Consider the following 15,302-nt stretch of genomic DNA (forward strand, 5'->3'; position numbering starts at 1 on the left):
AGCAACAAGGATATATTGTACAGCACAGTGAAATATAGCCATTATTGTGTAATAACTTTAAATGGAGTATCATCTATAAAAATACTGAATAACTACATTGTACATCTAAAACTAATATATTATTATAAATCAACTATTCTTCAATTTTTAAAAAAAGTTGATCTATGGAGATAAGGAGGCTAAGGATGGGAAAATGCAATGTCAAAAAAATGGAAAAGCATAGAGTACAGGCAGAACCTGATTCTACATCCTTCCATCCTCATCTTGATTTCTGCTGTAAAAGCAACAGGAATTTGTTGGTGTGTACTTACTAAATATATAATCAGTGGAGATGTGTAAGATAAGTGTGTAGTTAAATCTCATAAATATTATGACTTTTATCCATTTAAATGCAGAAAAAGATTTCAAGACTAAGTATGTTTAGAAAGTGACTAAAAGACCATTATCTATAGAAAAATACTCTAAAAGGTTAAATCAATTCTTAAGGGTCTGCGATCCCTATAACTTTCATCCATGATCACATTGGAAACAGGGAGACAGAACTTTCTCCCCTTCATATTGAAGAATGTTGGCCTTTTTTCTTCAAAGACTACTGATATATTACTTTGATCTAGTTCTAAAGAATTCAAAATGAATAAAGATTAGCCATATTAAAGAAAATTAAAAAGAAGAATCCAATTCGGACGAATCCTCAATAATATAATACCTGAGTAGGAAGACCCCAGTTCTGGTCCATATGTAAGGTTTAATGGTAAAACAACAGCAGAGACAAGATGGGCTTAAGGGCAATCAGGTAAAGCTCTAATTACTATTGTGTAAGACCAACGATCAAGGGCCCTAAGAATTCCAGAATATAGCTGGGCTCAGAGGAGAGATTGTGGTAGACTTAGTAGTACAAAGGCCACAGACTAAGCATTTCTGGTACCAAAAAGCAGAGCAGCAAATTTCCTTCCCCATAGTGAGTCAGAGTAGCAAAATTATGGGGAACAGATGGTTTTCATTCCTCTTCTCAAAAAAGGAGGTAAGGGAAATGTCATCTAGCTGTTAGGAAGATGTGCTGCATAAAATGGCCCAGAAAATTAGAAAAACAGCAGAGCCCAATAATCTATGCTTTTTGCAGGATGCTTCATCTTCAGTCAGGTCAAGTTCAGGTAGGTGAAAGACCATTTTAGAACTGGAACCCTAAGCTAAAGCTTCCAAGGAACAATAAGCCAGGACGAGTCAGATTTATGATTAAAACTGTTACTGACTTAAAACCTTTTAGATAAGAGCCAACATGCTGAGCTATTTAAAAACCAGAAGACCTGGGTTCAAATCCCTGTTACATCAGGTAAACTGTTCTCTATATTTAACTAAAAAAAGAGGAACCATATTAGAAGGTTTATGTAAAGATTAGATAAGACAAACTAAATCAGGGACTTCCCTGGTGGTCCAGTGGTTAAGAATCCGTCTTGCAATGCAGGGATGCTGGTTCAATCCCTGGTCAAGGAACTAAGATCCCACATGCCATGGGGCAACTAAGCCCGTGTGCTGCGACTACTGAGCCCCCATGCTCTGGAGCCAGGGTGCCACAACTAGAGAGAAGCCCACGCGCTGCAATGAAAGATCCTGCGTGCCGCAACTAAGACCCACCCAACACAGCCCAAAAAAAGATAAACTAAATCAAAGTACTTCATGGACTGCGACGTGCTATACAAATATGTTGTCATATGTGAATTTTTTTTTTTTAAAGAAACCACAGACAGTGCAAGACTGTTTCTTTTTTTTTTTAATTTTTTTAAAATTTATTTTATTTATTTAGGCTGTGTTGGGTTTTCGTCACTGCATGCAGGCTTTCTCTCGTTGCAGCGAGCAGGGGCTACTCTTTGTCGCGGTGTACATGCTTCTCTTTGTGGTGGCTTCCCGTGTTACAGAGCACAGGCTCTAGGCGCGCAGGCTTCAGTAGTTGTGGCACACGGGCTCAGTAGTTGTAGCTTGCTGGCTCTAGAGCGCAGGCTCAGTAGTTGTGGCGCACGGGCTTAGTTGCTCCGCAGCATATGGGATCTTCCTGGACCAGGGATCGAACACGTGTCCCCTGCACTGGCGGGCAGATTCTTAACCACTGCGCCACCAGGGAAGCCCCATATGTGATTTCTAATGCAAGAGTAAAGCTGGGCCCCCAGGAAGGTTTAATGTTCAATTACCTAGACCTTCATGAAATTCTAATTAGCACCTCAAAGTTCTTGGCTCCTCCCCAAACCCTCAGCCTCCGCCTCCCCCCAACATAACCTTGTGCAAGTGTACAGGCAACTGTAGAATTAGTAAGTCTCAATAAGGAAATCAGTATGCTTTCAGTTGAGAAGACAACACTGATTCTGGACTCCTTGGTCAGTACCTGGCTTATCCCTTCCTCTTTTACCCCAGAGGAAGGGGTTTGGAGAGAGCTGGCAGAACCAAGAGCCAACATCCAGTCCTAGGCTGACAGTCTCTCCTAGAACATAACCTCTTCTGCATGCAAGGAGTCACTGGACCAAGTTAAACAATGGAGGAAAAAAAGCAGGTAAGTGATTTCAAGGCAGAGAGTAGGTCTGAGGCTTTCTTACTCCCTAAAAAGTTCTACTTTGCTACCTTTCCTAGTTTTATCACACAAACACATAGCTCTAGGGCTGCTACCCTCTTACAAAGTATCCAGAATGACGGTGGGAGGACTTCACTCAGTGGAATATGGTGCCAATTACTTAGCTATCTGCAACTGCAAAGCTTGGATTAATCCCAAGAACACTATAGCTGAAGCAGTTGGATGGATATTGGGGTCTAAATAATAATAATCAGAACAAGTAACACGGGGAGGAGAATCAGGACCCAAGACTTACTCTCTTCCTTGTCTGAAGTTTTGCCCCTAGGGCACAGGTCAGAGCTCCAACCTCCCAAAGAAGAATGGACAGGAATAGAAAAATATCTAGAGAATTTTATCAATGTCGCTGTAACACCCAGCTTGTTCCAGAAGAAACCCAATGAAGAGCAGAGTGATATTTCAGGGAACCAGGTACCATCTGCTAAGGCTTGACCATTTGGCCCAAGGCTCTGCCAATGAGAAACTGCCTACTGAGACTGAAGAGTCACCAGCACTGTACCTGTTCATCTCATAATCAAGCTTTCTCTTCAGAAGGAAGAGGAGGAGCAGAAATGGAGGAAGAGGGGGGAGGAGGATGGAGGGGGGAGGAGAAGTGAGGGAAAAAAAGAGAGAAAAGAAAAGAATACCAACTCAGCATGGCAACACCCGGCTTAGCAATGCCATCCAGCCAATGTTTAAGGAGAACGAGATTCATCCTTATGGATAAGACTAGAATGTTATTCAACAGAAAGTTTGTTTTCTAGCATCTGTGTGAAAAATGATCTCTGATAAGTATATACTATCATCTTATAATCCCCATATCCACGATCCATATGTATCATCCTCTTTTTGGGTGGGGAAACTGAGTATAGGGCAGAGTTCCAACGTTAAATTTCCTCTTCCTCAGGGAAAAACGTTTCCATAGTTTGTTTCCTTCATGACTATGTAACTCCTACTTATTAACAGGCCCTAGACCAAGAAGCATTCTAAACAACCAGCTAATGTTGCTCTACTGGAAGCAAAAAATAAAGCCATGACAAACAGCCTGCATCAGAAAAATAATGGTTCAAATAACTTAATTCTGAGTGGCTCAATAGATGATATAGAGCTAACCATGGTGATTTCAAGCCCTAGTTCCTCTGCAGAAAGATGGAAATGTAAAAGACCTAGAGGACATTATCAAGGATCAAGGTACAAAATTGTACTCAATTACATATTTACTAAAAAAAGACTGACTTGTTGTTCACCAAAAATATTAATAAATAAAAGACCTAGAGGAGCAAGGGTGTACTCACTTTGGGAATTTTTTAAAAATTCTGACCAGAGCAGGTTCAATCTGGCTGAAATTTATAGATATTAAATGAAAGTTGATTTTTAAATAGAACAAGTTGAGAACTTAGTTCCTTCAGCCACATATGAACCTACTTGCCCATTTTCAAGCAAATAAATCAATAACAATTTATATTAAGAAAAAATCATTCAGCAAGGGCCTTTGAGATTTTAATCTAATCTTATTTATAAGTAAAAGTACAGAGCATAAAGGATGTGCTCAAAATCACAGAGCAAAGGCGGTGACAGAGCCAGAACTGGAATCCATATTCCTAAGCCCCAGTTCAACTCTCTTCCTTCTAAACTATCTTTTGTTTTCAATTTCCTGGCCACTTGGAGTCTAGGTAGGACAAGAAACCAAGGGAACTAGAATACTTTTACAAACTAAATAAATCTCAGAATTGCTAATGGACAATATGAACATATATTTTCTTCCCTTGAGGTATTTCCTTCCCTTCCATTTTCACTGATAAGAGGATTAAGAGCAGAGACCTCCTCCTTCAGTTCCTCTCAATGAAATGAATAACAACACTCTGTTCCTCCAGCAACAGTCATCAATGTCACTGGCAAAAACAGTAGGAAAGTATCTTTCATTTCTTTTAGTGAGATTATCCTTGTTCTGAATCAGACAATGCCAGTATTCTAGAGGAGCAGAAGCTATCTTTCAAGTCTGATACTTGAAAGAGCAGTTTCACAGATGTTAAGGTCCTCACTAGCAGTAGAAAGTACCTTTTTGTCTTTGTAATAAGACATGAACAACTTTAACAGAGAGAGAAAAAAAAAGTTTTTAATTCATCTCAGATTGGAGTTTTCTTTTTGGTGTAAATGGAACCATGTCTTGCTCTGATTAAAAGCATAAGGGTTACGATCATTGAATTTGCAACGACAAAAAGAGGGCATCTGATGGGCACTCTTGTTTCAGTGATCTTGGAATTGACTGCAGAATCAGTTACCAATCCTTGGCAAAAATCCACATTAACTTCTAAAATATTTTCTTAAAGAATGATCAATAACTCCACATATTATGCACCGAGGAGCTCAGAATTTGGTTGCTTTTTTAGGACAGCTAAAGTCAGAAGGGGAAGTTCCCTTCTGCACTATTCTTTTGTTGAACAACAAATATTTAATCTGGTTTAAAGTCAAGTTAGTTCACAAACAGACTTTCAGATTAGTGAGAGAGCAATAAGGTATAGTGGGTAGGAATGTGGGCTCTGAAACCAGAACACCTAGGTTGGCTAGATTTGAATACTAGATCTACCATTTACAACTAGGTAACTTTGGACAAGTTGGTTAAAATGCTCTAGGCCTTGGTTACCTCATCCATAAAATGGACATATAATAGCATGTATTTCATAGGGTTGTTATGAGAATTAAATAAGTCCTGTATAGCACCTAACATGTAATAAATGCTCTATAAATACTAGCAATTATTACTACTATCATTGTGAATTATGAAACCCCATCTACAGGATGGGAAGGGTCAGGGGAAATGAGAGGTACAACAGAAAGGGAAAAGAAAAAGAGACTCATTTACTGAAACAAAAGAAAATGGAGTTATGGGAAGACTTCGAGGGAGACAAAAGATAGTGAACTGATTCATTTCATACTGTGGAACTGTGAGAAAAGAAGTTTCTGTGTTAAGACACCATCCTTTTTGGAGAGGACAGAGGGAAATGGGAGCTAAAGTGAAATAATGCTTGCAAGACATCCACAGCCTTCTCAGAAGGCCATGTACTACTACTAAAAAAAAGTCTGCAATTGTTATGGGGAAGAGGAGTTGGCTGCTAGTAACTGCAAGGAGTTCATGCTTCTTCAGCACAAATACACATCAGTTCTACCTCTCTTACGGTTGACCCCACAGCACAGAAAGTTGAAACCTAAATGAGGAAAAACAGAAAATTATCACTTACTTCTGGGGTTCTACCTGCTTAACAGCAAAATAAGCACATTTAAAAAAAAACAAAAACAAAAACAAAACACACAACTCTAAAGTTTAAAATTATGAACAGGACCTGACCTGATGACCCCCAGCACCATACTGTGAAATGTTACATGATTTTCTGCAGTTCTAGGTAAATGTCAAAAAAAAAAGAGACAGAAGGAGAAGCTCAGGCAGAAAAATTCCAGGAAGAAAAAAAAAAAGAAAAAAGAAAAATTCCAGGAGTGATCACAAAACTTGTAACCCAAACAATTTCACACTGGAGTGATTTCCGATTGGCAAAAAAATTTCAGGTATAAAGCTCCTTGCATGCAGGCTTCTATCCTTTTAAAAAAGACTGTGTATACATTTTATTTGACTGTCTTCCACTTGTGACGGCAATTTGGTAATATCTAGCAAAAAGCCTTAAAAACAAATATGTACCATTTATCCCACAAGTGGGAATTTATCCTAAGGAAATAATTAGTCAAGTGGACAAAGACATATATACAAAGATATTTATTGTAGCACTGTACATAATAACTATAATTGGGTAGATATAATGGGAAAGAATCTAAATGAACAATATAGGTGACATAAGTTGTAGTGCAGTCATAAAATGGACTAGTATACAACCATTATTTTTATGTGTAGGATAAAATCCATTATTTTTATGGATAGGATGTCATAATAAATTGTTGAATGGAAAAAGGTAAAAAATTACATAATGCAACATTTTTCTAAAACACTTACCTATAAAGTCACATGTATTTATACACATAGAAAAGGTCCCAAAGATTATATACCAGAATGTTAAAATATGACTATACTGGATAGTGGGATTAAGTTGATATTGTAAGTTTAAGTTTCTATTTTTCCTTATCTATATAAATTTTCTGTAACAAATAATTAGATAATTTAACAATTAAAGGAAAGAGATACACACGGATGGCTTTATTATCTTTCTCTGTTTTATAACCATTTTTCCCAGTAAACTAGTGCTCAACAGTCCCACACATACAGACCACCATCAATCCCCTCCCCACACATTAACTCAAGCTCATTACAACATATTATGCTGCTGCAGAGATAGAGGAAAAATGTGAAAAGATGTCTAGAAACCTGCTGACAACTCCAAGCTACAAATAAGCATGACTCCTATACACTCCCTCCCATTCTTTATTATTACTTTGAGATGCCTATACAACCTGCAACAAACCTGTATCAGCACATATAAGAGGTTCTCTCTGAAGAATTTACCTTTCATATCCTTCAGAATATCAATTTTCTCCTATAAAACAGGTATACCTAATTTCAGCAGATCTCCTGGATACTTGAAAAATAAAGATCTAGCCTCAAAATTATGAAAATTAGCTGAGAAATCTTTAATGTTACTAAAATAATTTCACGACAGCTGAACTAGCCAAGTCAAGTGCCTAAGTGGAAACAACCCAATCAATTCCTGCTAAAATACAAAGTTGAATCATCATACCATGTCACAGAAAATTTTTCTGAGTAACTCTGTACTGGTCTCAAGGAAGCACTCCATTTTGGTCCTTGGCCCCACCCTAAATTGTGTTTGTGATGAAAAAGGTACCGAAGGCCTTAAAAGAGGAGATAATTGAAACAAAGATATTTTCAGACAGTAAATAGCTCCAAAATATGAGTTGTTGTTCCCCTCCCCCGCCCTGCTCTCAGTGTGTGGAACAAAACAGAGTTGGCCTTAATACCAGAGCCTCTCCCAGTGCTTTCAGGGCAGAAACATTTCCGTCGGAGATGAGATGACATCATCTACCAGATGAGAAACTAAGAGGCAGTCTGTGACTGACTTCAATGTTTGAAGTACTCATATAATTTCGGGAGGCTAGAAGTTGGCCGGATGTGCATTCCTCAGACGAGTTTTGCCTGAACAGGTCATAGAGAAGCAATTCCAGAGACCTACCAATACTACTACAAAAATGTGTCAATAATTCTTATATAAAGCAGAAAGAAACAAGCAGACTTTTTGGAAGCAAAATGCTAATTTTTAGAGGGTCTCCTGGTTAATAATATTGAGAGCCAGAGATTTCAAAAGGGAAAAAAAAAAAAAAAAGAGCAAAAGCAAAAACCTGCACAAAACAAAAGTCATCAGCCCAGTTGTTTGCTGGACTATCTCAAACAAGCTCTCTGGTCCTCTTTAACTTGAAATACTGAATTTTAATTATACCACTGCATGTAGGAGGCATAATATGATATCCAAATGAAAATACTCACAAATATGTCTGAAGTGTCAGCCTACCTAATGAGAAGTACTGCTGAGCACACAGCTCTAAGAGATAGTGTTAAAAGGAAAAAAAAAAAAGGCACTATTACTATGCCCTCAATAAGAACTAAACCAAGCCAATTAAGAAAACCAAGCCACATCTTAGAGAAGAGCTAAATTTTATTTCCTAGCAGGTGTCAATTTTTCCTAAGGATCTTCTAGAAAAAATGAGAAAGGCAAGGATGCTCTTAGAAACAAAAGCTCAAAAGCAGTTTGACCTACCAGTCCTGGGGTCAGCTGAGAGCCAACCTGGCTCAGCTAAGAGCCAACTAAGTAAGTAGCAAGGAATGAGCCGCAAATTTACTAAGACCCATCTTGACAACATACAGATTTTATGCAAAGTCTTTGCCACTATTAACAATGTCTTTGAATCTCACTTTCCTAATTTGGAAAATGAGAGGGTTAAATTAAAATATCTCTACATTTCCCTCTAGTGATAATTTTTTTTTTAAATTTATTTATTTTTGGCTGCGTTGGGTCTTCGTTGCTGCGTGCGGGCTTTCTCTAGTTGTGGTGAGCAGGGGCTACTCTTCATTGTGGTGCGTGGGCTTCGCATTGCAGTGCTTGTTGCAGAGCACGAGTTCTAGGTGCACAGGCTTCAGTAGTTGTGGCACACAGGCTCAGTAGTTGGGGCTCGCGGGCTCTAGAGCGCAGGCTCAGTAGTTGTGGCACACGGGCTTAGTTGCTCCATGGCACGTGGGATCTTCCCGGACCAGGGCTAGAACCCGTGTCCCCTGCATTGGCAGGCGGATTCTTAACCACTGCGCCACCAGGGAAGCCCTAGTGATAAATTTTTACTTCTAGTTCTATAAGCCAAATTTCATGGTTCTCAGGCCTCAAATATGTATCTCTTAGCAGTAAAATTTTGGTTGAAATTTGTGAAAAAAAATCTGAGTCCTTCTTTAAAAGACCTGAGTCTCCTGGATAAGCCAACCCACAGCCAAGAAGCAGTTGAGATTTCTGGCAGATCACCACCTCCCAATTCTATTTCCAAACCTGGTTCTAACTACCTTGAAAAAAAGCAGTGGATATTGCTGGCTTAGAATGTACATATTTGAGCCGAGAAAGTAACTTAAATGATATCATAATGAGCATAAATTACCTCAACAATGCACTTCAATCACCTCCCAGACACTAACGCAAGAAACTAAGAGATATGGCCAAGTTACTTCTCTGCCATCCCTTTTATACAGGTTCTTGTCAATGACAACTTGGAGTTTACCAGGGATGTTTACCTACACTGTGCACAGAAAAGCTAATATACTCTAAGCTATTTATATATCCCTAAAATAAAAAAAAAAACCTCTTCCCATTCTCTTCCTGTAACTTCCCTTTGCCCACTCCCCATCAACATTACTGATCCTTTGGGATAGTGCTTACTCTTGGTTAACTCCATATTGCTCAGTTTAGTACACAAGGCAAATAATAAGATATATGGAACTCCCTACAAGGAATCTGCCCTTCTCTCTCTTTTTACCAGTCTTCTTCAGACTCCAACAATAAGGTGACTTTTTGGGAATCAGATATTTAAAAATTAATACATATTGTATACAGCCATTATAAACAAACAGACTAATTTCACAGGAGGAGAAAGAGAAATGATCAATAACAAAGTTTAAAAAGATGGAGGAGTTGAGGGAAAAAAGTTCACTTCAAACAAAAAAACATTAAAAGAAACAACAGAAGCTCATAGAAGATATGAATGAAACAGAACCAACACATATGTAGAAACTAAACAATGTTCTCTTTTGATAGGAAAGGGTGGAGAAGTGAAGCGCAACAGGGGAAATGAACTAGGAAGGGGTTTCCTCTAGGAAACACCATCAGTCCAAACACTCTCTCTCTGAGACTGAATGATGGGCTGGGGTTTGGAACACAGAGAAACAGAGATTCTCTCTGCCGAGCTATCAGAAACAGCATACTTCCTGAAGCATACCTGTATCCTTGATCAAGAGGATACACCCAGTAAAAAGAAGAGAGAAGAAACTGACAACTTTGGTCTTTTTGCTTTCTTCATGTCAAGTAAGAATGTCTCAAAATTCTAGGAAAGAAAATATCCAGCTTAAAGGACAAAATACTCCCCCACACTTTCCTTCTCCCCAGTTCTGAATTTGGCCTGGTGTTATCGCTGTTGTTCACTTCACAGGCTATAGTTTCCATTATTTATTATCAAAGAAAAATAGACTGATAAAATATTTAACAGCTAGTAGCTAGCACATATTTAAGCAAAGTTATTAATCAGAACAGTTTTATATCAAACCAGAACAGCGCACAGAAATTAACAAACAAAACATAATATGTATTTTGATATTCAAAGCTAACTTATAAAGTACACATAACCAATTAATATCAGATATTGGATACCTAATAAGTCTATATAATTATACTTGACAGTGGGCTTGAGCAGCCATGGCAGAAATAAATGGATAATTAAAAACAATGACATTCTAATGTCAGTTTTCCGGAAGAATCTACCAAGGGGACAAAAGAAAAAAGGAGGGGGTAGGTGGGTGTAAACCCTCTGCGGAGAAAGCAAAAAGAAAAATATCTCCCTACTTATAAAATACCAATCAAAACGAAACCTGGTGATATTCCGCCTACATGGCATTCTGTTCTATCTTTACATTTCCAAATTTCAGTTTCTCACTCCAATAAAGTGGCTTAAGTTGCTTTATTTTTCACTAGTATGGAAGAATTGAAGGGAAAGAGATCAGTCTACAAATGGCCTACACTGTACCAAAGAACACAGACAAAAAACCCCTACCATTTGGAGTTATCAGATTACAGCATACATTTACTGGTGGAGCTCTGCTGGGAAGAACAAAGCCACCAGAATCAAGGACTGATAAGACTGTCTCTACTACAAAAGTTCCAAGCAAAAATCTTCTCTCCTGTGTCTTCCAGGGTCTCCCTCAGTAGTTAAGGGAAAGTCAGAAAAGGAGCTGTAAAAGTTACCTCCAAATCATTTGTGCTCATGATAAAACCATTTGGTGATGTGTGACAATTTCAGAAATGTTCTGGTCTGAAGCAAAAGGAGCTATAGGTTCATGATCTTCTAAGGTTTCAAGTGCTTTTTCTTAGGGGAGTCACACATGATTTTATCACACAGCTCTTATTTCAGGGGAGCAAAGGACACCTCAACGCTCTAACTTTACTTTTTAACTCCTCCACTAACTTCAAATCAAGTCTCCAAAACAGAAACTCTTGACTCCCTTCCTGGTGGTAAAACGGGGACTCGGTGGCTGAATTTCAAACTCTTGATGGACTAGTCAAACTGCAGACAGGGGGCTCTCTTACACTGGTGTGACAGATGGTCACACTGTCAACAGCACCTTATCAGGGTTGATTTTATTTTTTAAGTGGTGCCACTGTCCAAATAATGAGGATAGGAGGGAAAGGAAGAGAAGGAATACATTTCCTTTAACACATGAAACAGCTGACAGCAAACTGCATCACCTTTTCTTAACCAAAGTTTAAGAACAAGCACATGATAATGGCTGCTGTAAACTGATATTCATTTGTAATTGCCTCCCTCCCACAAATCCAAACATGGTAATTACTCCACTGGGAAAAGATCTCTCAGACATCTGTCAAATATCTCTCAGAGTGAATGCTTTGTATTCTGTATTTTGCTTTGTATTTTGCTTTGTATTTCTGTATTTTGTATTCTGTATTCTTTGTATTCTGTCAACCTTCTGTATTTCACTCGTCAGCAGCTTAAAAGACCAGCTCTCGCTTAATGGTGAAATAATACAGACAGGGTAAGTTTAATACTGGCAGGGAACAACTGTCCTAAATTACCTGTCCTTCCTAATTTGAATGCCAAAAGATTTTGAGCCTCCAAAGGTTATGAGTGACTTATCTAAAACATCAATTTGTCCCTGAATCCTGACATTCTTATTTTGTATCCACTTTCAACACTGCCAGAGAATCTTGCCTTTAGGATTTCAGTTCCACCAATATTTGAGTTCAGCTAAACACCTAAAGACAGTAACTTGGTTTTAGGATGATTAAAACACAAACACACACAGTCCTACCTTGAATTTCTACAAAGGTAGCCTTTAACAATTTAGGAACTCATAAACCATTGTTTATTCCTGCCAATGTCTTAATTCCCCTGGTACCATCCCGACAGAGCACCACTCCCCTCCAATCACAAATAAAACACATTCTCAGTAGCCTTTTTTGCATCAGAATCAAACATCTTATCCTCTTCAAAAACATATCCTTGAAATGAAATATTCTATTAAATTAAATTCAGTAAGCCAAAACCTAAGTGAGCATGCAGATACACCAAAAAGTCAACACTGCATATCTGCACACGATAATCCCATGTTTTCAGAAATATTTATGAGAATTTTTCTTAATTTCTTAATCCATTTCAGTATTTGCCAAAGAAGCAGAAAAGGAGGGTGTTAAGAAACAAAAGTAAAAAAAGGAATCTAAGCTATTTATTTTTAGTCATTTTTATATCTTGACTTCACATATGAACACAGTAGAGCCAAGGAGCTGTAAAGTCCACTAAAATCTAATATTTGATTTTCTGGTGAAAACACAATAGCAAAAAACATTTATTCAATCTGAATTACATCCTGCTAGTCCTCGGATCTGGCAGAAAATATAAAAACATACAAAAATATCAAATAGTGACATCTAAAATAGATAGTAGGACTTCCCTGGTGGCGCAGTGATTAAGAATCCGCCTGACAATGCAGGGGACACGGGTTCTAGCCCTGGTCCGGGAAGATCCCACATGCCGCGGAGCAACTAAGCCCGTGCACCACAACTACTGAGCCTGCGCTCTAGAGCCCGTGAGCCACAACTACTGAAGCCTGTGCACCTAGAGATCGTGCTCCGCAACAAGAGAAGCCACCGCAATGAGAAGCCCGCGCATTGCCAACGAAGAGTAGCCCCCGCTCGCCGTAACTAGAAAAGCCCGCGCGCAGCAACAAAGACCCAAGGCAGCCGAAAATAAAAAATAAATTAATTAAAAAGAAAAAAAAAAGGATCAACCTGGTTTCTAATCCCTGATTTGATAGTGAAGTCTGTTTAATGACTGTACACAACAATTCTTCTTTCAGCACTGGGGGAGGGGGAGAAGAGGCTTTAAATTGAGGAGCTACTGTATTAAAAACACTATCATTTTAACTTTATCCTTCTTCACATTTAGAATGCAACATGAGTTGTTCTGGCCTGCTAATCCTTTATAGGAAAGGTAAAAATCACCTCTCAAGAAATTAAAAATAGATGTACATAAATAAAACTGCAGTTTGGAAAAAGATATTTGTGACCAAATATTTGCTCATCTGAACTGGAATATGAAAGGTGGAACCCTCTATTTAGTCAACTCAAAATGGGAAGGATGCAATCGCAGGCCTAAGGAAATGTCAATGTCTCAGGTAAAGCATCCATCATCTGGCAGCCTCTCCTGTTCACAGTGTAGAGGCAGCAGTCACTGTGGAACCCCAGACATTTCTGATGGAAGCTCTAGAACAGTTTCTGACTCAAACTACCCCCCCCCCACACACAAACCCCAACACCACACATTTTCCCTCCTACACACAATCTGTTGCTTTTCTTGTGGGCTCCTCAGCCCTCCCTCAATCTTCAATAGTTTCTAACCACTTTGAGCTATATTCCCTGGCTCCCTTCTCCAAGTGCCAATGTCGTGCCTAATCATTCCTCCAGTCCATCTCCTATTATGCAATATTCGCCACAGCACTGAGAGCCACCCCCACCCCATCCTTCTCAGGCCTAATTCCCAGCATCACCTCCCTCAACCTTTACTGCAATTAGAGACGCCAGCGTTCCGCCTTCTCCATCTGTCTTCAGGGTCTTTTAGCCCTGATTTTCCACATTCCTCAGGTTTTCTTCAAAACCTCCCATTCCTTCCCAAAGTTGGGCAGTCTAGAGATGGGAGTCTCCAAAGGAGGATGTTTGATAAAATGTGTACGTGTATCTGTGCGAGCGCACGCGTGTTTGCGGGCGGGGGGCACGAAGTGAGAAGGAATGACGCATTAGGGGAAGGCTCTGACGAAAAAGACGGCTCCAATAACTCCCACCCCCAACAAAATCCACAATTCCCTAACTCCCCAGCAATGGAAAGCGTCCCATAACGCTTCCATACCTTTTAAGTCCCATTGCTTCTCTTCCACAGTTTCATCCAATTAATCCCGCAATCAACTTGGATTCTACCTGCCTCTCACACTACGTAATTCCTCCCTACTTATGAAGCCTCCATTTACTCTACTTTACTCCCTTCGGTTCCCTTTCTGTTGCCTTCCTAACCCCACCGTCAATCTCCATCCCTTCCTGACCCTACTCCTTCAAAGCCCTCAACCCGGTCTCCTCGAAGCCAGCCAATGTTCCTGACAGCTTCCCTTTTCTCAGTCAAATCCATCCTTTCCTCACACTCCCCCTGCCAGCTCAGAAAGCTAGGAAAGCCTAGTCCTCTGTCCTCCTTACCGGCAACGACTCGGACATCCCCAACTACAGGTGCCCTTCCTGGGTCTCGCTCTTCCTCCCATCGCACAGCTGTCAACAGCCCCCAGCCCACGCTCCGCCCTGATTACCTGAAGACGAGGTGCAGGGAGGGACCCCGGAGTCCGCGAATGAAAACCCGACCGCCGACGACCCAGAAGAGGCCGACGCCATCTTGGCAGCCCCCTCCCCCTCAGCGGCCTCGCTCCCTTTCAATCCTCTTCCTCTTCTCGGAGTCGAATCTTCCCCACGTCTCTTCACAGAACCCGCGTTCTGCGGGCCACCTGCCCGCCCCCTCTCTCAGATACGTCGCGCCGGCTCCGGGACCAACTCAGGGCCGCACCATTCGGCGGGCATGGGGGAGAACTCTCGTCTCGCACCCTCTCCGCAACTTTAACCGCTTTCCACGGGAGCTACTTTCCCCTTTCACGACAGAGGAAGCTCAAGCCAGCTGCCGGGACCCCCGCGTCCGGACCAAACCACACCTAAAAGAACAGGGTGGGGAGTGAGAAGTCCCAGCGGAGCGAATGCCCCCTCCCCCTCCTCCCTAGCCACAGCCTGTTTATCGCCCAACCCCACCGCTCCACTCCCGTTGGCCAAGGCAATCCAGGCATCGCGCATGCGCCCAACCTTCTCCTCCACGGCCTATCCCATCCAATGGGGGAGGAGGGAGGTCCCCA

The 15,302-nt window shown here is 40.4% G+C and overlaps 1 protein-coding gene across 3 annotated transcripts in view; it reads right to left on the reverse strand.

The window, feature by feature from the left end:
- Window positions 1-15,254, reverse strand: part of PIP5K1A (phosphatidylinositol-4-phosphate 5-kinase type 1 alpha) — a 36,905-nt gene extending 21,651 nt beyond the window's left edge. For 2 of the 3 annotated variants that reach the window (XM_061183498.1, XM_061183496.1), the window contains exon 1: window positions 14,715-15,162. In XM_061183498.1, the coding sequence (XP_061039481.1) occupies window positions 14,715-14,796 (82 nt within the window). In that variant the 5' untranslated portion in view covers window positions 14,797-15,162. Of the gene's footprint in view, window positions 1-14,714; window positions 15,163-15,201 lie in introns of those variants that run through there. The other variant, XM_061183497.1, reaches the window with a different exon arrangement.
- Between the last annotated feature and the right edge of the window lie 48 nt (window positions 15,255-15,302).

The sequence above is a fragment of the Eubalaena glacialis genome, chromosome 3 (genome assembly GCF_028564815.1).
Source record: "Eubalaena glacialis isolate mEubGla1 chromosome 3, mEubGla1.1.hap2.+ XY, whole genome shotgun sequence".
Classification (NCBI taxonomy): Eukaryota; Metazoa; Chordata; class Mammalia; order Artiodactyla; family Balaenidae; genus Eubalaena; species Eubalaena glacialis.